This window comes from Pipistrellus kuhlii, unplaced genomic scaffold (genome assembly GCF_014108245.1).
Source record: "Pipistrellus kuhlii isolate mPipKuh1 unplaced genomic scaffold, mPipKuh1.p scaffold_m20_p_7, whole genome shotgun sequence".
Classification (NCBI taxonomy): Eukaryota; Metazoa; Chordata; class Mammalia; order Chiroptera; family Vespertilionidae; genus Pipistrellus; species Pipistrellus kuhlii.
This window is the reverse complement of record NW_023425573.1, coordinates 76,153,492-76,181,016: the sequence shown is the minus strand read 5'-3', so window position 1 is coordinate 76,181,016 and position 27,525 is coordinate 76,153,492. Positions and strand designations below refer to the sequence as shown.

General features: G+C 40.7%; 1 protein-coding gene across 28 annotated transcripts in view; it reads left to right on the top strand.

Annotated features, from left to right (window-relative positions):
• The window catches only part of CLASP1 (cytoplasmic linker associated protein 1), a 220,673-nt gene that overhangs the window by 141,880 nt on the left and 51,268 nt on the right, over positions 1-27,525 (top strand). For 5 of the 28 annotated variants that reach the window (XM_036422289.2, XM_036422294.2, XM_036422291.2 and 2 more), the window contains 6 exons: positions 12,966-13,069; positions 14,942-14,965; positions 16,600-16,844; positions 18,638-18,701; positions 24,781-24,783; positions 27,338-27,501. In XM_036422289.2, coding sequence (XP_036278182.1) covers positions 12,966-13,069; positions 14,942-14,965; positions 16,600-16,844; positions 18,638-18,701; positions 24,781-24,783; positions 27,338-27,501 — 604 coding nt within the window. Of the gene's footprint in view, positions 1-4,773; positions 4,882-9,247; positions 9,311-12,965; positions 13,070-14,941; positions 14,966-16,599; positions 16,845-18,637; positions 18,702-20,282; positions 20,352-24,780; positions 24,784-27,337; positions 27,502-27,525 lie in introns of all 28 variants that reach the window. The other 23 variants (XM_036422282.2, XM_045575707.1, XM_036422297.2 and 20 more) reach the window with 12 other exon arrangements.

Sequence of the window (27,525 nt, the reverse complement as noted above, 5' to 3'; positions counted from 1 at the left end):
CAATAAAGGAAGTTGGTTATGGTGAGGTGGGCGATGAGGGCAGAGGGACGCTTAGCATCCAGCTCATGAAGGTCCTTGAAAACTACCGAGCTAAGAGAAGACAGGGACAGATTCGGTAAGAAGTAGCATGCATAGGATTTGGTTTGACATTCCCAAAGCAGGTGAGAAGGGTTAAGCAAGCAGTGGTTAGTTAATTCCACATAATGTCAGCATAAAGTGGCATTACATAGCATGCTGTCTGAACTGAGGGTAAAAATCTATTAATGTGAAAGTTACTTGCATCCAGTAATAACAAGTTATGTGGATACAACTAGAGAAAAGCACATAACTTGGCTGGAATATCTAAATTTCAGAGTTGATACTCAACATACGTGTGTTTGGATCTGGTTTTAATTGTGAAATGCATTTAATTTCAAATCGGTGTGAGGATTTAAGCTGTCTTTTTTCCCATAGTTAATTAAGTTCAAAGGATGTTTTGGCAATCCAGATTGGTCTTACTTGTAAATTGGGGGTGGGGGAGATTTTACTTTATTTATTAAGGATGCCATTTTTACCTTCTTGAAATTGGAAAATAAATCAACTTTAGTCACCTAACATAACTTTAGGACCTGATATTCCATGGTCTTAACCAGTGTTTTTCAACCTTTTTTGGGCAAAGGCACACTTGTTTCATGAAAAAAATCACGAGGCACACCACCATTAGAAAATGTTAAAAAATTTAACTCTGTGCCTATATTGACTATATATAAAGTAATTCTCTTGAATAGGAATCAAATAAACACAAAGAAAGTATTTTATAATTACTTTATTATGAAATATTAAGTAAACAAAATAGTGAAAAATTATAAAATTCTTGTCTTGTCTGCACCTACGGCACACCAGGCAACATCTCGCGGCACACTAGTGTGCCGCGGAACAGCGGTTGAAAAACGCTGGTCTTAACTATGAAGTCTGTGTTACGGATAGTTGAAAAGACCACATTTAATAAGTTTTTAAAAGAAGTACTATGAAACATCATCCATCAGTAAGAACTAAATAGGAGCCCACTTCCGAATAGTTTTTATTTAAAACATTATTTTGAAGCAAATTATTTCCTTGATACTCATTATGGGATTAGTTAGTTATATGTCAAGCTTTGAGGTCATACATATAATTCTGAATAAAATAGATATTTCTTTTAAATGTCTGCACATTGGGAGAATAAGAACATACACACAGAAATAAAGATCCATATATGAATAAAATGTACCTTCCCATTTCTCCCTATGATCTCTGAGATTCCAGTTCATAGGACGTCAGGTATATTAGCATTTTTTCAATAATAGATTGTATATTTCTGTGATCTTTTAGCATATACTGTATATATGCCTGTGTATCTAAGTATTTTGTTCATTGCATAGCAACTTTGAATATAAATATTCAAAATAAGAGGAATCATCTTTTAAGAATATTTTATACAATTCCCAGACTAATTAGTAATTTTAAGTATAGTTAAGCTAGGTTTAGATTTTGCATTGAGAATTGCTTCTAGTTATCTACAACTTATGTTTGGTTCAGGTATACTATTTTTTTTGCTTGAAATAATATTTCTTAAGAAAATATTCTTTTCTCATCTATGATAAAAATGATACCCAAGCTCTTTTTCAGAAATCAGCTACAGTCCTCCACTCTCCCAAGTTCTTTTTCATTAGCATTTACTTAAGCAAAATAGGATGCAATTCCACTAAAATAGCACAGAAACCAAATAAAACCCTGCGACCCTGTTTTTTCATGGCAATTTATTCCTTTATAAGTTATTCAACCAAAAAAGAAGAATATACTGTTTGTGAATTTTTGTGAATTATTTAATTTTCATCTTTTATTCTATTTTTTATTAATAATGAAGTCATATAATTATAAATAGCTGACATTCATAGCAATTCTATTTTGGAAGTTTTCTTTTTCTTTTCTTTTTTTTTCTTTTTTTTTTTCTTCTCCTGCTCATCTATTAAAAAGGCTAAAAGAAAGATGTGAGTTTTTGCATTTTACATTCTGTGGGTATATGTTTAGAATACTTTTACATTTTCTGCTTTAAAATAGTTTGAAAGAATTAAAAATTAGTAATTAACTTCCAGCAGTTATATTAGACCACTATGTGCAAGACTAAAATATGACAATATCTAGGCTAGGGAGATAGTTTATGTCCTAATTTCTGGTATTTTTCATTATCCTCTTGCACTTCTTAAGTTCTGGTAGAATTCTTCCTTAAAGGCAAAGGTCAGGATTACCCTTAAAACACTATAAAGGTGGAATAAAGGGTCTCTCAGAAATGAAAACCAATCAAATGAAAACCAATCTTAAGGCTTTCCAGCAATTCATGGAAGCACAGGACTCTGTACGAACTACGTATGAACAGCGCTTTAGAAAGTTCACATAGCAAGTATGTTTATCATTTCTTCCCCCTTAGCCTTCTCCTCCCTGTTCTCACAGGGAATGTCCCCTCCGGGCACTCAGTACAGAGGTAGGTTGATTTGGCATGTTGTTTTGGTTTTTACCACCTAATTAATTAGTCCTTGTAAAATGGTTTATTTACAAACTTATTTTAAATCCTCCCAATAGATTGGTCTATGGAAGAGGTATTATAAATGTTTTAAATTATCCAACATTTAAACTGTTGATATCATCTCAAGAGGTACTTTAATGAGGTTTGGAGAAACCAAATGAGAAGATCTTTACAAAATTGTAAATGGGTTCTTCCCTGTGTTACTTCTAGCCATATGTTAAAGGAGCCAGGCAACATGAATGGTGAATGAACGTTCTCATGGTGAAGCACTAGGAGGCTAAACCTTAGTAAGAATTATGTGTATTGTTTCAGGTCATATCTATCCCTTTTCACATTCTTGATTGTCTTCACACAGCAGGGAGAGCAGACTTCCCTTTGCTGTAGCATGTATGCTAATTTAAGGGAGGGAGTGAGAGCTGGGTAAAAAAAACTTCTGAAGTAATTGGGCAAGAACTAGAAGAAAACGCCGAGCTAAGCATGACATGTTAAAAACTGTTTTTACTACTTTGACTGAGTTTTGGAGCAGGCAGTGCAGCAGACAGATGTTCATGCTTGCCTTTCAGCTGGGAGCCAGAAGTGTTACCACGTGTGCCTCGCCTCACAGCACCATGTCTTTAAATGCCGACTTTCTCCCTGGCCGTCTGGAGGAGACTGGCCGGGCCGTGGTGAGCGAGGCACTGCGAGGTCGCTGCAGGAGTTGGATGTGGTGTTGATCCTCGGAGCACAGGAAGTCCTGCTTTGTAGGTTCTGTGCAACTTGTCCTATGTTGGCGGGTCAGCAGATACTCCTAGTGTTTTTTTTAAGAGTTTAGCACCTGCTGCTTTTAGGAATTACTAGAGCATTCCAGATGCGGCTCTGTTTTGACTGTTGCTTAGGTTGCATTCCTGTGCTTGATCTTTCTTTGCTTGCCTGTGCAGACCTGAGCCATTGGACACCACCTACTCAGCAGCATTCAGGTCTAGTTGAGACCACAGCTGAGAAAGACCACAGCTGGAAGTTGGTTGCTTTTCCGCCTTGTAGTCTTCTTTATCCGGGCTTCACAATTCTGTTTTGTGAGATATTCTTGTTGTGGTTTGCCGTACAATAAACACACCTTTGCTCTAAAATAAGTAGGTTATGCTCATTTATGCACTGATTTGAAAACAGCCATGTTTTTACATCAGCAGACCAAGTTTATTTTTTCCAGAATTTCTAAAGAAGCTATTTCTACCCAGTCCGGAAGAATGGACCCCCTCAGGATGGAGATATTTGTTGTCCCCGTCCGCCGTTACTTTGGGGTACACGCCCGCAGTATGCCAGAGTGTTTACAGATATTTTTCCAGTACTATATTTCTGTTTTCTCAAAATAAAATGAAAAAGTAAGGGCATAATTTTACAGCCAAGTTATATTAGAAACCTTAGGCTATTTATGTGATAGTATTTTCAGTGTTTTATAATGTGAGTATAATAAAATTATCTATAGACAATCATAAAGCAATTGGCCATTTTCAGGTCAGTGGAGGGATCTTACAGAACGAAGATTGGGGTGATCAGCCTAGGCACTGTGAGACGGTGTAAGGCTGGGCAAGTGAAGGTGCTGAGGAAGGACCACAGCAGAGTTTGATCCCCACAGAAGAAGTGGGAATTAAAGTTGGAACCAGGAAAAAGGGACGGCGTCCCAGCACCTCCTCTCTGCGGGTCTCGATGGTGAGATGTGTTGGGACTGTCTGCACAGTGGCGCCAGTGCACAGGCTCTCCAGCTGCCAGTCAGGTGACTTCTCTTTGTCAGAAAGGCCGGCTGGGAGAAGTGGACTCCTAATTAGTTAATTTTATGCATTGCAGTGACCAGGACCCTTATTGTGTTTTTCCATCTAAATTAAGAACCCAGTGCATACGGAAATGGCTTTACCCTCCAGGGGAGAAAAGTTTGCCAGAGCCATGAAAACAGATCACTTCTAAAAGACTGAGCTTTTATTTTCTGAGGCCGGTTTGCTCTTTGGAAGCTTTCTTTCCATTTTCACACTGAGGTGTTCCTTTACCTTCACACCAAATGCACAGCTCTCTGCGCATCGAGTGTAGTTAGCTTTTGTCCTGACCTCCTGCTGCTGGCATTGCCGGCGTAGCAGGGGCAGGTGCTCAGGCGTCAGGACAATGTCGTGATTAAGTTAATAGAATGTGACTGCCATTTGTGAGTTTTTCTGTCTTCATTAAACTTGTTCACCTTCTCTGAAACCCCTCATGCTGCACACTAGCACGGAGCAGCCGTATCCCTCGACCCAGCATGAGTCAGGGGTGCAGCCGCGATACCAGCCGTGAGAGCAGCCGGGATACAAGCCCTGCTCGGGGCTTCCCTCCACTGGGTGAGTACACGGAGGCGCTGGCTCTGGAGCGGCCTGTCCCTGCTCCGAACGCTGTCCCGTCACCGCCGGGGGAATGACCGCTTTCCCTCCTGCTGGCCCGGCACCCTCTTCTTCCTTCCCTCTTCCTTCGCCACCCTTCGTTGTCCCCCTCTGCATGCTTAAACTTGGGGCCTTTCCAGCTTTTCAGCATTAGAGGTAAAACATCACTTCGGTCTGTGCTGTTGTTATGGCCACTTGAGCCGGGCAAGCTCATCCGTGTGCTCATGTCTAACATAAGATGAAGCTTAGCCCAAGTTCATTGCTGCTTAAAAGTAGAGCTAATGCAGAGTTTATTCTTACTCACTGAATTTCTACAATTTGTGTTTAATTTTGCCAGAGATTAGGCCATATGTGGTTTAATTCAAAGAAGGGAGAAAATATAAAAACATGACCATGTTTAGGACAGTGAATGTGCTCAGTTTCAGGGTGATGACATTAATTTAAAAAGCAGCATGAATGAAGATGTTAGCCATGCTTTTGTTAACCGAGTCATTTCAAAGCTTTCATCCAAGCAATCTGAAAATAGCATTTAGATAAATTGCTCGGGTATATAGCACAATGCTAAACTTTCTGTTTCTTGTTCATTAGATAGTTCATTCTTCCTGGGCTCAAGCGACGGTTTAATTTCTGTGACCTGATGCCCCAGGAGAAAAAAATTTACAGCATTTGGTCCTGGGGGTGTAAGCACCGTGCTCAGGCCGCTGGCCGCCCATGGGGCTCTTCCCGCCCCAGCCCACCTCAGCTTCTTAGGGCCAGAATTTGTGTTTTAACCGTTTCTAGGCTTCAGGAAAAACAAGGGGGAAAGTGTATCTATTAAAGGATATCTTATTTACCTTTTCTTTTTAGTTTTAATAGTTCTGCTTTTCTCTAATATGGACGTATAAATTACTCTCTCATGTAGTGCAAATTATTAATCCCCAAAGTTGACTCTCAACAACACATAAAGGAAATGTGTGTATTCTGCAGTAACTGTGTCTCAGTCCTTTGTCAGTGAAGTGCATGTTTTCCTTTTGATAAAGGAAATCCCTTGTAACAAAGGGCCTGAGGCCCAGTGTCACATGGAACAGGGACGGCAAGGGTCTGTTATTTACTTTCGAAGTAACCGATCTTTTAAATATAAAAAAATGTCAAAAGCGTAAGGTCTTAGTGGTTGTTTTAGTGCCTTCTAATGTTATACACTGCTTCCCAATACCCCCCTCCCCCACTCAGTATCAATAATCAAAGTCTAGATATATTCCCCTATGACCATTGTCCTGTTGAAGTCTGAGGAAGAGGTTAGCAGACACAGGAGCCCTGCTGATGGCCCTGGTGACCTGGTGAGGGGCCTGGAGAGGAATGCTGCCTGCGGTCAGCAGTGGGGGGCAGTGAGCAGGGGGGGGCAGTGAGCAGGGGGGGGTGAGCAGGGGGGGGGGCGGTGAGCGGGGGCGGGGGGCGGTTGCCTGGTGCGGCCAGCCCTTCCCCAGCAGTCACAGCGACAGATCAGGTTTCCCAACCAGTCAAGGGCGGCAGTGGTGGTTTTTTCTGAGTGAACTGGTGATTTTTCCTTTTAAGTTAAGCATCTATTTCTATGCATCCTGCTTACTATTTGACCTTCTAGAACAGCGGACCATGGTGGTCCATGAGGTCTGAAAGGTTGGCGACTGTTGCTCTAGAAAACCTGTTACATAGGCGAACAAGTCCATCTGTTCATTGGCCACTTTGTCTCTTAGAGGCAATTCAGTCTGTATTCCATCCACATCCTGGCATTTTGTTCTTGTCCATGGAATCAGTCTGTATAAGCACCTTGTGGTCTGTGGACCAGGCAAGTTGTGCTGTGCTTTTGAGGTCCCATCCACCCCGAGGAGCTGAGGGAGCTGGTCCGTCCTCACTTCCTTTGGCAGAGGTGACAGCCGCCGGGCTGAGGGCAGGGCTGAGGGCATGCGGCTCCACCGAGGCCCGCGATGTGGGGGCCGCTGTCCCTCCCCATGGGCTCGGCGTGTGTCTCAGCGGTGGTCAGGCCAGTACCATCTTTTCAGATAAATTCTATACCATGCCCTCTGCTTCCCTCCATGGTTAAATTTGTTTATAAAACTTTAGTTACACAGGAACAGCAGCTCTCACGTGTGCCTGGCACCATTCTGAGCATAATCCCTTGTGGTCCCTGGGATGGCTGTTACTCTCTGTCATGGATGGCAAAACAGGCTCCAATGAGCACGGTCTCAGTCACACAGCTGTGCAGTGGTCTGGGTTTGAATCCAGGTCTGATTTCAGAGCTTGGCTGTTACCATGCCGATTTGAAAGCAGCAGATGTCTTTCACTCATTCTCTGAAATGTATTCAATGCTGTGGGTGAGGCCTCCGCAGGCTTAGGCAAAGGAAAGAGCCAGCGAAGGCTCTGAGTGGTGGCTTCCAGACTTGGGGCTAGGACCTGGGGATGCACGGAGAAGTCCCAGAAGGCTGCTGTCCCCGGGCACCGCCTACGCCTGCAGAGAATGTGAAGGGTTCTTTCTCTCACCCACGTAAACATTATCCCCACCCCCTTTATAAAGAAGCGTTTGTGTGAGGGCCCCTTTGTGTCAACCCACTTGGCCAGTTTTCACTTCCCAGAAGGTAATTACGTGACTATATATTGGCTTTGTTTGCATTTTTATGACAAGATTGTTTGGGCCATTTTAATGGCATGAGTATGTATTTATATGGTTATAATGACAAGATTGAAGTGAAATGAAGGGCTCTAGCACTTGTAAGTAAGGCTTTGACGTAAATGGTTTCACCTCGGATCACCTCGGATTCCACTGTCCGGTATTTACTGAGATTGTGACAAAGGATTCGTTACATGACAGATCTACTATAAAAAATTTATTGAAATAGAACCAAAGGACACTTTATAAGAAACCTTTATATCATGTTTTCCTTAAAAGCTCCTTTTAGTTTAAACTACCAAGTGATTCTGATCAACCTGTATAATGAAATGATTATTTTGCTTCAGTCTGAAAAAACATTTTGTCATCTTCCTTATTTGAGTAAAGGGATTATTTTATAATATCTGTTTTAGAGATTGCTGATTTATTTTTGTGCTTCTTAAAGAATGGGGGATTTTTAAATTTTCTTTTTATAAGACGATAAAAATGTGTCCTTATTGACAAAGTACGTAGCCTTTGCTGTTTAATACCACATATACCACAAATATGTCCATCTCTTCAAGTAATGTGATCTTGAGTGATGAACGGCACTGGAGATGTTTAGATATTTGATGACAGCGAATGTCAACATGCACAGAACACTGCCCTCCAGTGTGTGTGAAAAGGAGCGCTGCTCAGTATTACTGTTAAACGGGGCTTCTGGGGTGCAGTCTCCACATATTGGATGGCACCCTGGTAAAAAAATTCATGTCTGAATCAAGTCTATATTTCATAATTAATTGTAAAAGTCATTGTCTCCAAGGACGTAGTTTAGCATGCATTTCCTCCGATTGGTGACTTAATATGCTTATTATAAGTACTTGCTAATGAAACAATATTAATGTCTAAATTGGAATTCACTCCTCACTGTTAACCACTGTTCTGTGCCTGGCTTGTGTGTAGTGCTGTATATATGAGCTCTTAATTCTCTCAACTCCCAAGAGGTAGGTACCGCTAACAGCACCATTTTACAGTGAAGAAACTGAGACACAGATGTTAAGTGTTTAACATCTTACACATCAAACCAGGACTTGCCCCAGTTGCATTACAGAGCCAGTGCTCATACTGTGGCACTGCAAATGCCTCTCCCGGAAGGCCATTTAAACTTAAAACTAAATTTCAATAATTAAAAACCAAATGCATTAGTCAGGATACTTATGCAACAGAACAAACTTTGACTGGGGAGAATGGAAGTGCATTGTAATTTCATTGTTTGTGCTCAGATGACATTTTGAATTCTCTTTTGTTTTCGGTGCATGGTTACATGTGCATCACATACTGAGAGACATCTTGTGGGCCGAGTGAGTCCATCCCACTGTTCGACTCAGACTCAGACGGTGCTGGTGACTCCTGATGTTCTTCATGTGCATATTTCATAATGGCTGATAGAGGCTTCATGGAGTAGAGACCCACCGGAGTCTGAATTCATTGATGCATAAGGAATGCCTTAAGAGGGCCTCCGAGTGCCTGTGTGTTTAAGAGCTGCCTGGGAGCCAGCAGCCGTGGAATCCAGGGATTGGCCCTTGCTATCCATTCATATGTAGCACCATTTGTTTTCATGAGACAGCGTGGCCCGTGGGGCAGTCGCTGCATTTCCTTTGGACTGTGGCATTCTGTCTGGTACCTCTGTGTTAACCCTGTGGGTGTCACCGTTCCTTTTACCCGCAGCCTCTCGCCGGCATTCCAGGTCCACTAGCGCTCTCTCCACTGCTGACTCTGTCGGGCAGTCAGGTGAACAAGTGCTAACTGCATGCCTCGGCTTCCCCATCTCATTTACATCCGTTTCCATCAGTGTTGGTTAGCACTTGGCATGTATGCACTTCATTCCCCCTCCCCCAATGTGCTTTACTTTTTTTAAGTTGTTGAATGTTTATGGTTCTGTTAATAGGCTGTAGATGCTTTATAGCTTGTTTGACAACATTATTTCTCCAGTGTTCATATTTATGTTAAAATGAAACAAAGCAAAAAGTCGGGGGCACTTTTCACCCTCTTTTTGCTCTCTCCCCCAGGAAAGCAACCCAAACCTTAGGTCTCAGAAGGGTCCTTGTGGGGAATGGAGTATAAATATTATCCAGTAGAACCATCTCCCAATCTTTACTCCCAATAAAGTGATGATTGTTGTTAGTGTCAAGTTCTAATTTGGTTAGAAAATTAGAACTTTAGTTACCAAAGTATGTCATACCAAAGTAAGTCACACATAAAATTACAGGTATAAAAATAAATGAGTTGTCCTAACACTTTTATGGAAAAACAAGATCATGATTCATATAACAATCAGGCCAGTGGTAGCTTTTGCAGCCTTTGATCCCCAAGCTTTTTCCATCTCAGCCCCTCTTTCCAAAAATTCACTAGTTAGCCATTGGGGCAAACGTAAGCATATAATAATATATCAGTTTGCCAGATTTAACTGGTATAATTTTCATATGCTAGCACCCTGACTACAGTATTGAGTAAAGACTCAGTCTTATTAAGTCACAGATGATAACCATGACCAATTCACTGAGTTAGGTATTTTCTGTGTTCCTCCTCTAAATGAAGCCAAGTATGCATTTTTAAAATATGTGCTCAGATTAGCACATTCCCCTGAAGGTTATGGGCCAGATTGAGGGAACAGCCATCTGTGTCCATTACTGAGAAAAGAAGCTGCTTACTAGTATCAGAGCAGTGAGAATGCAGAACAGAGTTTGCTCTGGTTGAAAGAAAAGGCTTACAGCTCTGCTTAGATCCAAACATTTCCTCTTAAGATTTGGAATTCAGTGATCTCTGATACATTTAGAATGAGCTGTGGTCACTGTGTGACAAAGCTGTATACATTTGGGAAGCAAGAATAATTAATTGCATTATTCTTATGGCTTTAATTTTGTGTCTGAAAAATCAGTATTATCCCTGGAGCAAGACTTGCTGGCATGAGATTCAATTTCTTACTTTATTTTATGTAGACTTTGTTTTAAGTTCATGCTGGTAATTTTTAAATGGCTTTTAACTGAATTACTTTCATTCTGTTATTCATAAATCCTTTACTATCTACCCTTTTTTAATGAGGGAAAAATGAACAAAGATCATTCATGAAACTGCAAATTAAATCTCAAATTTATACTCATTTCATATTTCAACTGGTAATTTATATCTATATAAGTATGTAGATATAATTGTGTTGTGGTTTCTCTTTAGTTTACATGGCACATTAAGTTGCCTTAAATGATGGCATTCAGTATGATCAGCAAGTACATTAAAAAAGGGGATAGTATAACATACAATTTTTGTTTCTTTATAAAAATTCATGACTGTATAACTTTTTTGATAAGCATTGTTTACATTTTTTTTCTTTCTGTGGCGATGGAAGATGTTTTGAAACTGACATTTTAAAAGCGTTAAATAACACTTCACTTTTAAAGTTCACCAGCTTTGTAGGTGATGTTTGTTAAATATCTAAAATATTATTTGTAAGATTTTATATATCACTTTATAGGAAAGATCAATTTATTTAAAATAAATAGTAGTTTTCCTTTTATTGTAGATACTTCATATGGCTAGTAACAGATTTTCCTTGTCCAGTATACGTTAATAAAAAGAAAGCATTTTTTATCTTAACATTTCTTCCAAAGCTTTTTTTTTTAATCTTAGCATTTTAAATAAGAAACTAGTATGATATACCATGAAGAATAATTTACATGGACCTTCTATTATAGTTTAAATCTCAATATTTCTTAAGGAAGGCTGGTCAACTGTGATGTAAAGGACTTTGAAAAGCTAGTTTTCATTGTCCATGATCATTAGCAAGCTTAGAATAGTTGTTTGAACTGTAAAATTTGTTTTAAATCTTTTGGATTCTATCCATTTTGTCCACAAAAATAAAGACTATTATTTAAAAATTCTTTGAGGGACTCAGGAAAAATCTACACAATATTATATATATAATTTTTTACAGAGAGGAAGGGAGAGGGAGAGAGAGTTAGAAACGTTGATTCGAGAGAAACATTGACCAGCTGCCTCTTGCACACCCCCTACCGGGGATGTGCCCACAACCAATGTACATGCCCTTGACCGGAATCGAACCTGGGACCTTTCAGTCTGCAGACCGACGCTCTACCACTGAGCCAAACCGGTTTCGGCTACAATATCATCTTAATTATTAATATTTTGCAGTTAAAATGCTAGCTTTTATGGTGGTTATTAAAGAATTTTAATAAATATATTTAAATATCCTTTGATGATACAGGAATTATGATGAACATATACCTAAAATTAATTTGAGTTTAATTAATAATAATTAAACAGCAGTGACATTGATGAAAATTTGCAGTGAGCAACTGAATACATTTGTTTTAAATTTTGACTATTGCACATTGCATTGAACTCATTTACCTGCTGCCTCGTAACCTTGAAGTGTCCTAATTGGTTTGACCAAACCTCAGGGCCTCTTGACTCTAGAGCAAGCATGTCAAACTCAAAGGCTAACATGGGCCAAATAAACAAGGTTTAAGTTTATGTGAGCCACAAAGAAAATAACAACACAAAGCTTCAATTTTCATAGAAACAAAGATTTATTTCAGTAGAGACATGCTGAATACAAAGGGCTGAAATAAATAATTGTTAACATAAAATAATAAACCATTTTAGTAAACATTAATACTTTTTCTTGAATATTAACTTACTAGACACTGAATAACTGCACAAATTAATAACGGTAACACAAATCTATCTATTTGTTCTCCGAAAGTGAAATATTTCCTATTGTCCACACCAAACAAATCAGTATAAGTCTAATGACGTGGCAATCAGCTTCTAAAATATTCGCTGCTGGTATTAGTGGAGAGAAATGGTGTGCCTGTGCGTAAGGCATGTAGGGTGCATAAGGGAAATGAATGCAACACGATTATAGTAATCAGCCATTAGCAAATGTTGTAGTTCATTATTAATAATTATATATAGCAGGATATTGTAAAAGTTAAATTACAAAATTTTTATTAAAACGTTGCTTAGCATTATATTGGCTAGGCCGCAAAAATATTCTTTGTAGGCCGCCAGTTTGACATGCTTGCTCTAGAGGGAATGCTAAACATTAAGAGATTCAACCCATAGCTCTGCTCCCTTCTAAAATAAGTTGCTCTCTCCTATATCTCCGCACCTTTCAAGAATAAAGTATCATTAAAGAACCATTTCAGTTGTCAAGCTGCTGTGTGGCACGATGGTACTAGGTGTGAACAGTCTACCCTCTGCCACTGGCAAGCAAGTGTAGTTGAAACTGCAAGTCCAATGTAGTTAAATCGGCCGGGCATTTCTCAGTGCCTCTATTCTGTAGATGGAAAGAGGCAGGAATCCTTGCAAAAAATTTGAGAAAATGTGAATTAAAGTGACATACCTTTTGCTTTTGTCTTTTAAACAGACCGGTTCGGGCTTGGCCAGGCAGGAAGAATACCTGGTTCTGTGAATGCCATGCGTGTGCTAAGCACAAGTACAGATCTTGAAGCTGCTGTTGCTGACGCTTTGGTAAGAGTCACAGTGCGTGTCCGTCTCTCTGACTTACTCACCCGAATTATTCTCTGTCTTGACAGAAAAGTGCCTCCAAATCAGGTTCCCGAACCATCCTTGACACTCTTTAAGTTGGGTAAATTTATGTTCTGGTTTTTTCTCAAACCTTTATCTCTGTACATAAGTGAGAGTTGGCCTTACAGAAATTACGAGCATCAAGTATCGAGGAAGTTGTGATGACATCGGGATTCTCTAATGTCATTGGGTGTCTTTTTTCTCCTTTTTTCAGCATCTCCTTTTTCCCATTCTGTTGCTTCTATTGCTTTACAAGCTTTGATGGCATAACCTAAAAAAATCATTATACTAGATCATAGAGTTTGTGGTTTGAAAAATCTGTGTTTATTCCATTACCTCACTAGTTGTTCCATATCTTTTTGCTTTTTTGTTTGTTTGTTTTAAAAAATGAGTTTGTAAGTCATTATCTCTGGAAACTTTCCCCAAATTTAAGATGAACCTTTGAGGCTATGAAACACGGGTGGAGTATTTTTTGCATCCTTATAATGTGCTATCTTAAAAAGTATATAAAGTGCCGAGAGGCCTTACACTTATGGTTATAGCAAAGGGGTCAATAGAATCTGCTAGAGGTCAGATTGCATTCTAAAGGTAGTTTCAGCGAGCAGGAGTCCAGCCTCGGGTGTTTTGGTCTGTTCGCTCAGCGCTACACTGGGCACTCTTAGAGCTGTCTGACCCCTGGCTGTGCCTGTGCTGCTGGAAGATTCTTTTCCTCTAAGGAAGCATCCGACTTTCAGACCCTGAAGTTTAAATCAGCCATGTTTTGTGTGATGAAAACTTATGGTCTGTGGCTACAAGTGATTCTGACTTTCTCTTTCCTCCCCCTCCCACCCCTTCTCTCCCTCCCTCCCTCCCTCTCCTCTCCCTCTCCCCATCTTCTCCCCCTCCTCTCCTTCTCCCCCTCTTCTCCCTCTCTTCCCTCCCCCTCCCTCTCTCCCCCCTCCCTCTCTCTCGTTAATTCTTGCTCAGTCAGACTTTTTGACCAGCACAGTGAGCAGGTGGTTTGCTGCTCTCAAAGCTTCCCTTTCAGCAGGGCTGCCTGGCTGCTCGGTCAGGAGCCTTCTCTGCAGCGGCCGGTCTGGCACCTGCAGGAGTGGAGGGCGATTTCTCTGACCGGGCCTTTCACTTAAGAGTCAGGAGCTGGAACAGAATTCTGTGACTCTGTTTTCCCTTTCAAGTTGCAACGTTTAGATTCTGTCTCTTTTATTCAGAGACCCTAGGCAGTGGAGGTCAGAGGTTGGGAAATGATAGACGTGCCAAATCCTTAGTTAAATGGGACTTCCAGTGAAGGGGCGGGGCTGCGGAGGGACTGCACCAAGTTCCCGGAGGCGGAGTCTGAACCTGGGCTCTGTTTGACCTGGGCTTTTCTCGGAGCTCTGGATCCATTGACATCCACACTGCCCTCGTTACCTTCTGTTTGAGCTGCTTGGTTTCTCCCATGGTCCTGCGTCAGAAGAGGAAGCGCAGAATGGCCCCCAGCTCTTGCCTCACAGGATAGAAGCCCGGGCAGACAGGATGGGCCACAGCGACAGACGCAGAATCCTGGTGGCTTTGCTTGATGTGGGAGAGCGTTAGCAGAGAATCACAGCATGCACTGGCACGTCTTGTGAGAAGTCCAGGAGGGTCAGGAAATGCCATGTGAAAGCATTCTTTATTACTCACTGATCTCACTTGATATAAATCGCTCGCTACTCTGTATTTTTGGTTTGCTAAGATATGTTTTGCTGTGCACTTTTGTTGCAAGAATGATCCCCACATATGCTTCTGACATAATTCTCTATGCTTTTTCCCCATCCTTCAATATTTTCCTGCCTACAGCTGTTAGGAGACTCCAGGAGCAAGGTACCAGTGCTTTAACTTTTGTTTTACAACTCCATTTTTTCTGTTGCAAGTATATTTCCTTTAGGAGTTAGTGAGAGCAACAAAAGCGATAGTGCAATATAGAAATTCTGGTCAGAATTGTGATATTGTAGAATTGAGTGCCACTTTTATTGGGCAACTCTGTTTGTTTTAGTATTTATTTTAAATGTAAAACTGAGCCTTCTCCCAGTAGTGCTTCATTTTATCGTAAACCCCATTTTAACTACTCTTATGTCGATATTTTGTGAGTAGATATATTCAGTATTTTTCTTACTTGAGGGATCTAGTATCTGTATAGGTGAGGCACCACACTTTTGAGAATGAGAGGGGTTGTAATTATGCCGGGAGAGTAGGCCTAGGGCCGCACTGCCCTGAGCAGTTTGGGAGGCTCTAAAAGCCACCTTATTAGGAAACTACATCTGTACAGTTTAAGCAGACAACTGTTTTTCTCTTAAATTGTATTTCATAAATTTTATCAATTTCACTTACCTGTTGCTATATTATTTATGGGTTTAATTTGTATTCAGGGTAAGAGAAATGCTAATCTACAGGAAGCCTGTTTGTGGAGTAAAACTTTGTCCTTAAAAAAAGTGGCTCAGGTCATTTAGGAATCCTTGTCCACCGCTCACTCTGCCTCTGTCATTTCTGTTTGAGACTTTACGGAAGGAAGAGTCTTCAAACAAATTTACCCATAGAGTAGGGGTGTCGAACTCAATCAGAGAAGGGGCCAAAATCTAAAATCCAGCCTAAATCGCGGGCCGAATGGTTTACTGAACAGTCATAAACTGTCATTGTGATGGAAACGCAGCAGAGTGCAGTGATGACAGCGCGGTGCGGGCCACATTGCAAGGCCTGGCGGGACGGATTTGGCCCGCGGGCCTTGTGTTTGACACATGTGCCATAGACCAAGCTCAAGATCTATTACTTTTGATTGGGAAGAGGCTGTGGGTGCACAGCTTGCATTGTGTCAGGTGGCTAAGCCAGGTTATTTAACATAAAATTCCATTTATTTATTTGTTATTATTTTATGTTTTTATTTCAGAGAGAGGGAGGAAGATGGAGAGAGATAGAAACATCAGTGACGAGTGAGAACCATTGATCAGCTGCCTCCTGCAGTGGGCATCTAGCTGTAACCTGGGCATGTGCCCTGACCGGGATCGGACCTCCTGGTTCATGGGTCGATGCTCATCCTTAAGCCAATCCAGCCGGGCAGCGTGTAATTCCATGTAATCCTTAGAAGAAGCCTGTGAGGGTAATTATTATCTCAAAGACGGGAAACCAGAGCAGAGAGGGCCAGGGGCTTCCTGAGGTCACACAGCCCGCCGGTGATGGCAGCAGGATTATAACCCAAGTCTGTCTGACAGAAGTCCTCCCAGCACACTCGAGACCGCACTCTTTCTCTCTGCTCCAGGTGCTCTGCTTCCTACTTTCTGTCTCCCAGAAACTGCCTCCTGCTTTACTCCCTGAGCCACAGACACAGGCAGGCGGTCACCGCATCTGTGTGCGCGTCTTCTGACAGGCAGCTCTTTGTTGGTGGCGGGCTTGTTTGGGATGACTCACGGTCATCTCATCTTTCCCCTTCTTTCTCCATCGCCCTCCCGCGTCGGCCCTGGCAGAAGAAGCCCGTGAGGCGGCGATATGAGCCCTATGGGATGTATTCTGACGACGATGCCAACAGCGACGCCTCAAGTGTTTGCTCTGAGCGCTCGTATGGCTCCAGGAACGGCGGCATTCCCCATTACCTGCGGCAGACCGAGGACGTGGCGGAAGTCCTCAACCACTGCGCCAGCTCCAACTGGTCCGAACGGAAAGAAGGGCTCCTGGGCCTGCAGAACTTACTGAAGAGCCAGAGGACACTGAGGTGAGGCCGGGGCCGGTGCGGCCTGCAGTCCGCATCAGGGGTGTGTGGGTGCCTGCGTCTGTGGAGCCCCTGCAGAGTTCCAGCACCAAAGCTCCGAGGTGGCCAAGACCCAGGCTTTCCCTTCCAGAGACTGAAACATCTGGCACATCCTCTGTAGTTTATTAGATTTATTCCCTTATGGCTCACATTTGGCTGGTAGCTATTATTTGAGAAATCTTTGTGCGGGTAGCAATTTAGGTGAAAAACAAAACTGGAAACTGTCATTCATAGCTGATGGGGAAAGAAAATGCACAGCTGCTTTGGAAAAAGGAAAGAAAATAAAACTGCAGGTTGGTGTGGTTCATTACACTTTAGGGTTGTGGGTAAGATGACAGCAGTCTCAGTCTAAAAAATTTTTAATACACATGCATATATGTAGCTTATAAATACTAAAGTGATACAGAATCAGTTTACTAAATTGGAATACTAATAACAATATTTGTAATATTTTTTCTTTTTTCTTTATATTCCTGTATTTCATAAATTTTCTAACATGAGCAGGTATTATACACATACAAAAAAATAGGTCTTTATATCATATTTTATCAAATCTAAGGCACCATAGGCAAACCATTATTTTATAGCCCTTTAAGAAGAAATGCTGCTTATTAAACCTGATGTTAATATGTCATTGATTATAAGATGAATCTCATAATTACAGAGATGTTACAGTGTGAAAAAGTGAGCAACTTAGAATCCATGACATACAGTGTATTTTACCCTTTAGATAATTTTTTAAAGATAAGTTATGGCACCGGATACTTTCGTAGTCCTGGATGGGTTCTGCAAAGTTAAGTGAGCACTGACCCGGGAATTCCTACGCAGTGTGGCTCCCACGTCAGCCGGACTCTACCCTGCTGGGCCCCCCCCACCCCCCCAAATTCTATTTTGTTCATGAAGATGTCCTGAGAGCTTCTCCTGTCATATGCCTTCTGAAAGTCAGGTAGCTTCTGACCTCTAGTGATCCGTCAAAAAAACAAAGTGAGGATTGTTGGTTGTGATTGTTGCTTCAAGAATCTGGTTAATTCTGCAGGTCTCAGTTTCTTGCATCTTAGTGTTCACCAAGGAGGCATTGAGTAAGTCTCTAGAAACCTCTTGATAAGCTTTGGTCTTATCTAGATTGTGTCGTGTATGAAGGGGATCACTTGGGCATGATTTGGGGAAAACATGTCCCTTCTAATCAAGCCTTGAAGTAAAATAGGACTTAGTAGTGTAGAAAAGGCTAAGAAAAGGCATGAGGCTATAAAATGAAATGCGGTTGCTATGTCTTAGGCACAGTGAAGGAAGGAGGTGTCATCTCCTCATCCTCACACAGCCAGGTGCCCTTACCCCGTGTGACTGACAGCGCGTGCTTTCTCTGGCAGAACCGAGATGAACACTCAGGTCTGTGTGCCCCAGTACATGCTCTTCCAGGCTGTCCCATTGCCTCCACCTGGCAGGTGGCAAACAGACCGGGAATGAAATGAACGGGATTGATCTCATGGCTCTGTCACTTCCATTCCTGTGAATTTAAGCACTCTCTGAGATTTAGTTCTTTCATTTTAAAATAAAAACAAAACTATTACAGTTTTATATTCCTGTTTGATTTCATCATGAGTTAAATAATAAAGTTTTTGTGTGAAAAAATGTTTTATAAAAATTATATAAAGCTGACATAGTTGACTGAAATAAAAGGATTTTTAAACCAAAGCTGTAATTAATTTTAATGTTGACTTATTAAAGGGAATTTATTTCCGCTTTATTATTTTTTTTAGTCGAGTAGAATTGAAAAGATTGTGTGAGATCTTCACACGAATGTTTGCTGACCCGCATAGCAAGGTAAGTCTGGGAATCGGGCCTCGCTTACCTTCCCGCATGTCTGTGTGCGCTGTGTCAGGTACTTGTGGAGATTGAGAGAGAATTCCCCGTAGTGAAGTTAAGACCTTACAGATTAGCCCTGGTTTGTGGCTCAGCTGGCGGGACCATCGTCCTGTGCACCAAAGGTCACAGGTTTGACTCCAGGTCAGGGCACATACCTAGGTTTCAGGTTCTATCGCCAGTCCATCCATGTTTCTCTCTTTCCCCCTCTCCCTCCCTTTTTTCCTCTCCCTCTCTCTTCCTTCCACTAAACATATCCTTGGGTGATGATTAAAAAACACACAAAAAAGACCTCACAGATTAACACTAATTTCAGCAATAGCTTATTTCACATCTTTTAAAATTGGAATTCTTGGGAGCTTCAAATGTCTATGAAACTTAGTTATATATAAAGTGCATTTCAATATGAGTTATGGAGACAATCAATTGTCTTTCAGCAGATATTTTTGAGTGGCTCCTATTGGCCAACAGTGGGCTAGGTGCTAGAATGTTACATTGTATTATATAATATAGTGACTTTTAAAAAAAAAAGTTACACTAGTGAAGAAAAATAATCAAGTATATAATAATTTTTTTGCATCCCAGGTAGAATATTTCGATATAAGACAAAAAGAGCAAAGTGGAAGCATTTATATATTAGATTTATTAGAGAACCAGGCTGAGTTATTAGGATTTGCCAGCCCTAGGAACTTGCTGAATGGTGGCCACTTAGCTGGTGTGTATCCCCTCCCTATCCTCCCGGGAGCCCAGGGGAGCACTGAGCCTGAGGCATCTGCCTAGGGAGCACTCCACAAGGAGGGACCAGCCCCTCAGGAGTGGGGCTGAGAGGGGCCCTTTATAAATGCACGTGGAGGCCGGGTTTACATAATGGGCATTGTTTGGGAGGAGGCCTGTAGAGGTGATTAGATGCTTTTAGAGAGAAAAAACAAAACAAAACAAAAAAAACGGATGATGCTATTGGGAAAGTTAAAGAGTGGATAAAGGACAGAAACTAAAGAATAGATATTGAGAAAACCTTAATCACCATAAGAAAATCGTAAATGCTTTACATGCAGGACTTAACTATGTTATACTTCAGTTTTCCTAGTAAAACTGGTCTGTCCTAAGTTTTTCTGGAAGAATGAAGCCGTGATGGTCAGAAAGAAGCCTGTTTTCGTGATGTCTCCTTTCCCGAGCCTTTCCTCGTCGTAGGAATTGCCCTTAAGCTGTCACCTCTCTGTTCCATCATTCAGCATTCCTGGCGCCCACTCTGGGCAAGGGGTGCAGGAAGCAGCATGTGACCTCTGTCTTTTGAGATGCTCACATGGTTTAAAATCCCTGCTATGACCCTGACCCTCACAGCAAGGTTAACATTAGCTATTAATAAGATCCAAGAATGGTTGAGTTTGAGGGCCACGTAGTATAATTATCAAGATTTCTTCTCTAAGATAACGTTAAAAACACTAAGATTCGAATCATAAGCATAAGATTTATAGGACTCATAGCATAAAAGATTAGATGGTTTGGGACATTGACGAAATTTCTGTTACCTGTCACCTCTAGATTGCTGATTCAGAAGCAGAATGTGAGGATAAAGAAGGAAATTTGTTTCCATCAGAAGGCTCTTGGACAGTGAGTTTGGAGGTCTCAGTCTAGTTACTGTTTGCTAGCTGCCTTTGAGCTAAGCTAGGAGCCCCACAGCTGGGCTCATTGACTTTCGTCTGAGCCACCTCACACCCTGATGGTTAATAGTTGCTGCGCTGTTTGGTATATGACGTTTGGGTTGTCCCCATAGAGCGATGCTCATAACCAAGGAGAGGGAGACAGGTGCCACTGACCTCTCTGAAATATCCAGGGATAGTCCACCTGACTGTCTCACCGTAGACAGCAATAATGAGTATATAGCAGCACGATAATCATGTGAGGTTTTAAGCCATAACCTTTTATGAAGCTTTTTAAGGCTTTTGCAATATCTTTTTATAAAGATATTACTTGACAATACCTGAATTTTGGTATGCATTAAAATAGATGACAGGAATGAAAAAAATACACAAGTTTTTCCCCCTCATCCTGTAACTACTTTTTTTTCTTTTTGTATAGGTGTCACATGGTAATCTTTATTAAAAAATTTTTTCAGTTATACTTAGCATACAACATTACATTAGTTTAACTTATATAACCTAGTGATTGACATTTATGTAACTTACCGAGTGATCACCTGAGTAAGTCTAGTACCCACCCAATACCATAGTTATTACAGTATTATTGACTATACTAGAGGCCCCGTGCACAAAATTTGTGCCTGGTCTGCACCCTCTCCAATCTGGGACCCCTTGGGATTGGGCCTAAACCGGCAGTTGGACATCCCTCTCTGAATCTGAGACTGCTGGCTCCTAATCCCTTACCTGCCTGCCTGATTGCCCCTAACTGCCTCTGCCTGCAGTCCTGATGCCCCAACTGCTCCCTTGCCAGCCTGATCGCCCCCTAACTGCCCTCCCCTGCCGGCCTGATCGCCCCCTAACTGCCCTCCCGTGCTAGCCTGATTGCCCCTACCCACTTATGCCTTGGCCCCCGCCACCATGGCTTTGTCTGGAAAGACGTCCAGAAAATGTCTGGTCTAATTAGCATATTACCCTTTTATTGGTATAGATTCCTATGATGTACTTTAATCTCCATGACTGTTTTTATAGTTGTCAATTTGTACATTTTAATCCCTTTACCTTTTTCACCCATCTCCCTAATACCCTCCCATCTGGCAACCCATTGATTTGTTCTCTGAATCTATGAGTTTGTTTCTGTTTTTTTTTGTTGTTGTTGTTGTTGTTGTTTGTTTTTTAGATTCCACATATAAGTGAAATCATATAGTATTTGTCTTTGACTTAGTTCATTCAGTGTAATACCCTCTAGGGCCATCCATGTTGTACTACCTCTTCTATTGTCTGTTGATAGAGACTTACTTTGTCTCCATATCTTTCTCTTATAAATAATGCTGCAATGAACCTAGGGATGCATATGTCTTTCCCAGTTCGTGTTTTGGATGAAAACCCAGAAGCAGGTTTGCTGAGTCATATGGTAGTTCTGTTTTTAATTTTTTGAGGAATCTCCATGGTGTTTTCCATGGCGGCTGTGCCAGTTTGCCATCCCGAGAACAGTGCACAAGGGTTTCCTTTTCTCCGTGGCCTCATCAAAGCTTGTTGTTGATTTATTGATGATAACCATTCTGACGTGTGAGGTGATATATTATTGTGGTTTTAATTTGCATTTCTCTGTTGATTAGTTACGTTGAGCATCTTCATATGTTCGTTGCCCATCTTTATGTCCTCTTTGGAAAAATACCTGTTCAAGTCCTCTGCCCATTTCTTAATTTCTTTGGTATTAGACTGTATGAGTTTCTTATATATATGTTGGATATTAACTCCTTATCTGGCATATCATGATGAATATCTTCACCTATTCAGTAGATTGCTAATTTGTTTTGTTCATGATTTCTTCCCTCTGGAAAAACTTTTTAATTAGATGAAGTCCTATTTATTTATTTATTTATTTATTTATTTTTTCCTCTTGTTACCCTTCCCCGAGGACATAGCCACCCCCCCCCCCCCAAAAAAAATATATATATATGCACACATACACACATACATACATAGAGTGATGTCATAGAGTTTACTGCCTATGTTTTTTTGTGGGAGCTTAATGATTTTTGGTCTTAAATTTAATTCTTTAATCAGTTTTGAGTTTATTCTTGTGTATGGTGTAGGTTGGTGATCTAGTTTCATTTTTTTTTGCAAGTGTCCGTCCAGTTTTTCCATTTATTGAAGGGACTGTCTTTACTCCATTGTAAATTCTTGCCTCCTCTGTCATATATATTAATTGATCATGTATTCATGGCTTTATTTCTGGATTCTCTCTTCCATTCCATTGATTTATGTTTTTTATGTCAGTGTCATGTTATTTTGATCACTGTAGCCTGGTAGTATAGTTTGATACCAGATAGTTTGAAATCTCCATCTTTGTAATTGGCTATTGGGGGCTGTTACAGTTCCATATAAATTTTAGGACTATTTGTTCTAATTTCATTGGTATTTTGATAGAGGTTGCATTGAATTTATAGATTGGTTTAGAAAGTATGGACATTTTGATGATGTTACTTATTCCTGTCCATGAGCATAGTATGTTTCCATTTATTTGTATCTTCCATTTTCTTTGGTACCTTATGATTTTTCAGAACATGGGTCTTTTACCTTTGGCTTAAATTTATTTCTGTATGTTTTATTATTTTTTATGCAATCAGAAATGGGGTTATTTTCTTAATTTCTCTCATAGTTCATTTTTTGTTTATAAAAATGTAATCAATTTATGAATATTAATTTTGTATCCTGCTACTTTATTGAATTCATAGTTTTATGGTGAAATCTCTGTGTATAGTATCATGTTATCTGAAAATAATTATTTTCCAATTTGGTTGCCTTATTTCTTTTCCTTGTCTGATTGTTGTGGCTAGGGCTTCCATTACTATGTTGAAGAAATCATATGGTATTTGTTTTTCTGTGATTAAAAGTAAGCATCCTTGCCTTGTTCCTGATTTTAAAAAAAATGCTTTTAGCTTTTCACCATTGAGTTTGATGTTAGCTGTGGGTTTGTCATTTATGGCCTTTATTATATTGAAGTTTGTTCCCTCCCTTCCCACTTTACTAAGAGTTATTATAAATGGATGTTGCATTTTGTCAAATGCCTTTTCTGCATCTATTGATATGATTTTTATTCATTTTATTTAGTGTATCAGGTTAATTGATTGTGAGTATTGAACCAACCTTGCATCCTAGGAATAAATCCCACTTGATCTTTTGATTGTATTGATGAATTTGGTTTGCTTATATCTTGTTGAGAATGTTCATCAGGGAAATTGGCTTATAAAATTTTCTTTTTGTAGTGTTTTTATCTGGTTTTGTTAACATGGATATGCTAGCCTCATAAAGTGAGCTTGCGATCCTTCCATTCTCTTAAAAGTTTTTTAAATAATTTGGGAAGGATAGCTATTAATTTACCTGCAAAGCCATCTGGTGCAGGGCTTTGTTTGTTGGGTGCTAGGGCTGACCAGCAGACCCTGAGTGATGGAAGATGACTCTGACACACGTTTCTGGGAAAGAGAGGGCTAAAGGACTGCTTGGCTTGAGAAACCAAGCAGCCTCATTGGCCTGCCTCCTAAGGCTTTTATTGTAACAACAGCTTGACCTAAAATGAACTCTTCATTAGATATCATTATGACAAAAAAATATGCTTGTTATGATTTCAGTCTTTTAAATTTTATTGATACTTATTTTGTGGCCTAATATTTCATCTGTACTGGGAAATCATCCTTTTGTGCACTTGAATAAAATGTGTACTCTCTTGCTTTTGGGTGAAATGTCCTAAAAATATGTATTATTAGATAATCTGATGGATTGTGTTATTTAAGTCAGTCCATTGATATCAATGGGTGTTAAAAGTCCCCTATTGATCACTCCCATTAGTTTTATCAGTCTTTGCTTTACATACGTAGGTGCTCAGCACCTATGTTGGGTACGTAAATGTTAAAAAGTTATATCCTCCTATTGAATTGGTTTCTTTATCATTATGAAATGTGCTTTTTTTTTGTCTCTTGTTCCAACTTTTAAACTTTGTCTTTAAACTTTGCCATTTTAATTATGATATCTTCATATGGGCCTCTTTTGGCTGATCTTGTTTTGGACTTTCTGCACTTTCTGGCCTTTTATAACTACCTTATTTTTGCCAGGTTAGTGGAGTTTTCAGTCATTATTTCTTCAAATAGATTTTCCATCTCTTGCTCTCTCTCTCTTCTCCTTTTGGCACTCTCATAATGTGAATGTTGATATGCTTGATATTGTCCAAGGGGTCCCTTCAACCAGCAGTCACCAACCTTTCATACCTCATGGACCACCAGTGGTCTGCGGAATACCGGTTGGCGACCAGTGCCTTCAACTATGCTATTTTATTTTATTTTATTTTATTTTATTTTATTTTATTTTATTGATTTTTTACAGAGAGGAAGAGAGAGGGATAGAGAGTTAGAAATATCGATGAGAGAGAGTCATCGATCAGCTGCCTCTTGCACACCCCCCACAGGGGATGTGCCCGCAACCAAGGTACATGCCCCTGACCAGAATCGAACTTGGGACCCTTCAGTCCACAAGCGAACGCTCTATCCACTGAGCCAGACCGGTTTTGGCCCAACTATTCTCATTTATTTATTTATTTATTGCTGTTCTAATGGGTTGTTTTCCACAACCTTTTCTTCCATGTTGCTGATTCAGTTCTCTGGTTTTTCTAATCTGCTGTTGATTCATGTAATGTACTTTTCATTTCAGTTATGGTATTCTTTATTTCTGACTTTTTAAAAAATTTTTTATCTATTTTTTTATGTTTCCTATCTCATTGTTGAAGTTCACACTGATATTATCTATTCTTTTTGTAAGTTCATGGAGCATCCTTATTAGCAGTGTTTTGAACTCAATCTGGTACATTGCTGGCCTTCATTTCATTTAATTATTTTTCTAGAGTTTTGTTCAGTTCTTTCATTTGGAACATGTTTCTTTGTCTCCTGATTTTGGCTGCCTCCCTCTGTGTGTTTGTATGTATTAGGTAGAGTTGTTCCATCTCCCAGTCTTGACAGAGTGGTCTTAAGTAGTAGGTGTCCTTTCAGGTCTTGTTGTGCAGACTTCCTGGTCACCTGAGCAGGGTGCTCCCTTGTGTGGGTTTTGTGTATCATTTCCTCTTACAGTTTAGCTTTGATGATTGTTGGCACATTAGTGTGTGAGATTGACCCTCAGGATAACTGGCTATGAGGACTGGCCATGACTACAGTGGGCCAGCTGTTGTGCAGTGGTTGACCCCGCAGAGCAGTATTTGCTTTGCAGGATTCTGTTGCTCTCTGAGTCTTCTCTTTGTGTGTGTTGTTTATGGAGGTGGTTCAGTGGTGCTCTGATATGGTCTGAAGCTGGCCACCAGGTGTGTTGGTTCTTGGGACTCTTAGGAATGCTCTGGAGCAGGCCCATGTCAGCTTCTACCTATTAGGAGCTAAAAATTGACCTGTAGTTGGTAGCCTCCTGTGGTGGGGTTGGGGCTCCCTAGAAGGAGTCTGGAGAATGCTGAGACCAACTGCTGCTTGTTTGGTGTTTGTGGATGTTTGAGAGACCTTAGAAAATTCCACAGTGCATGCCCATTTCAGCTGCTTGTGTGGAATAGCTGCTGAAAGGGGTTTGGGCCAGGGTCATAACTTGGGTGGGGCAGTGTTTCAGGGAAGCATCAGAGTGCAGTGAAGAAGTTCAGACTTGGCACCTGACTGCATCTGCCACTTGGGTGGAGTGAGGATCAGCAAAGGGACAGGGTCCATAGGAGAGCTATCCCACGTGTCCAGGGGAGAGCTGTCCCAACTGCTGCTCTCACACTGCAGCTCCGAGTTAGTGAGTCCTGTGGCACCTTCATTCTGGCAGTCTCTTGACTTCCTGAGTGCTGGTTTTCACCGCCAGATGTAAGGGACTTCCCTGCAGGCTCTGGTGCCCTGGGCTGGGGAACTCGATGTGGAGCTGAGACCTTTCTCTTCTTCGGGGGTCCTACATGGCCTCCTTATTCCTCCCAGTTCTTAACCTTCACTCAGGGGTGTTGGACAAGCCTATTCTGAGTCTCTACCCCTCTATCAATCTCACTGGCTTCTTCCTTATATTCTTCATTATAGGACTTCTGATCAGCTAGTCTTCAGATGGTTTTCAATGATGGTTGCTTTATAATTTAGTTGTAGTTTTGATGTTGCCATGAAGGAGGCAAGCACAGTATCTACCTACTCTTTCTTCTTGATGGAAAGTCTTCCCATCATAGCATTTTTTTAATGATAGATAATGAAAAGTAATAGTATAGGATTATGATGGTTTAAATGTTTTTTGAAGAAAGAAAAACACCACCCTGGCCAGAATGGCTCTGTGGTTAAAGCACCATCCAGCAGACTGAAGGGTCATGAGTTCGATTCTGTAAAGGCATATTTTTGTAGGCTTTATCGCTGGCCCCAGTTGGGGCATGTTCGAAAAGCAACCAATTGATGCGTGTGTCACACATGCCCCTCCCTTACACTCCCTCTAGGAATCAATGGAAAACATATCCTTGGGTGAGGATTAACCAAAAAGAAAGAAAGAAAGATAACTCTAGATTAACCTAATGCTTAAAGATAAATAAATCAACAAACAAATGCTTTTCAGCAAAGTTATTTCTCTCTGTACTGGATTTTAAAGGCATATTGAGGGAGTAGAGTGTGTTATCAACTCTTAGCCATTTCGGGTCTTTGAGTAAACTGCATGGACATTGTATTAATTCACTCTGGACTAACATGGCATTTGTTTTGTTGCATGGCCTCGTTTGCGGTGGAATTCACATCAGAGAGTAAGTTCCAGTTCTTTTTCCCTAATTTTCTTTAATACATTTGTCTTCTGTGGTCTGATCAATTGTTAACAGTGTTAAGCGAGCTTGTAAGAGACTGGGCCAAGCCAGTGTGGGCATTTTTAATGGTTTGGGGACTTTGGAGGGAATTCTGAATTAAATATGTGAAATGTTCTGTTTTTATTTGTGTCTAGGTTTTCAGTATGTTTTTGGAGACTCTTGTTGATTTTATAATAATTCATAAGGATGATTTGCAAGACTGGCTTTTTGTTCTTCTCACACAATTACTTAAGAAAATGGGGGCAGATCTACTTGGATCTGTACAAGCGAAAGTTCAGAAAGCTCTAGATGTCACAAGGTAAGTGTTTAGGAAGTAGACCAT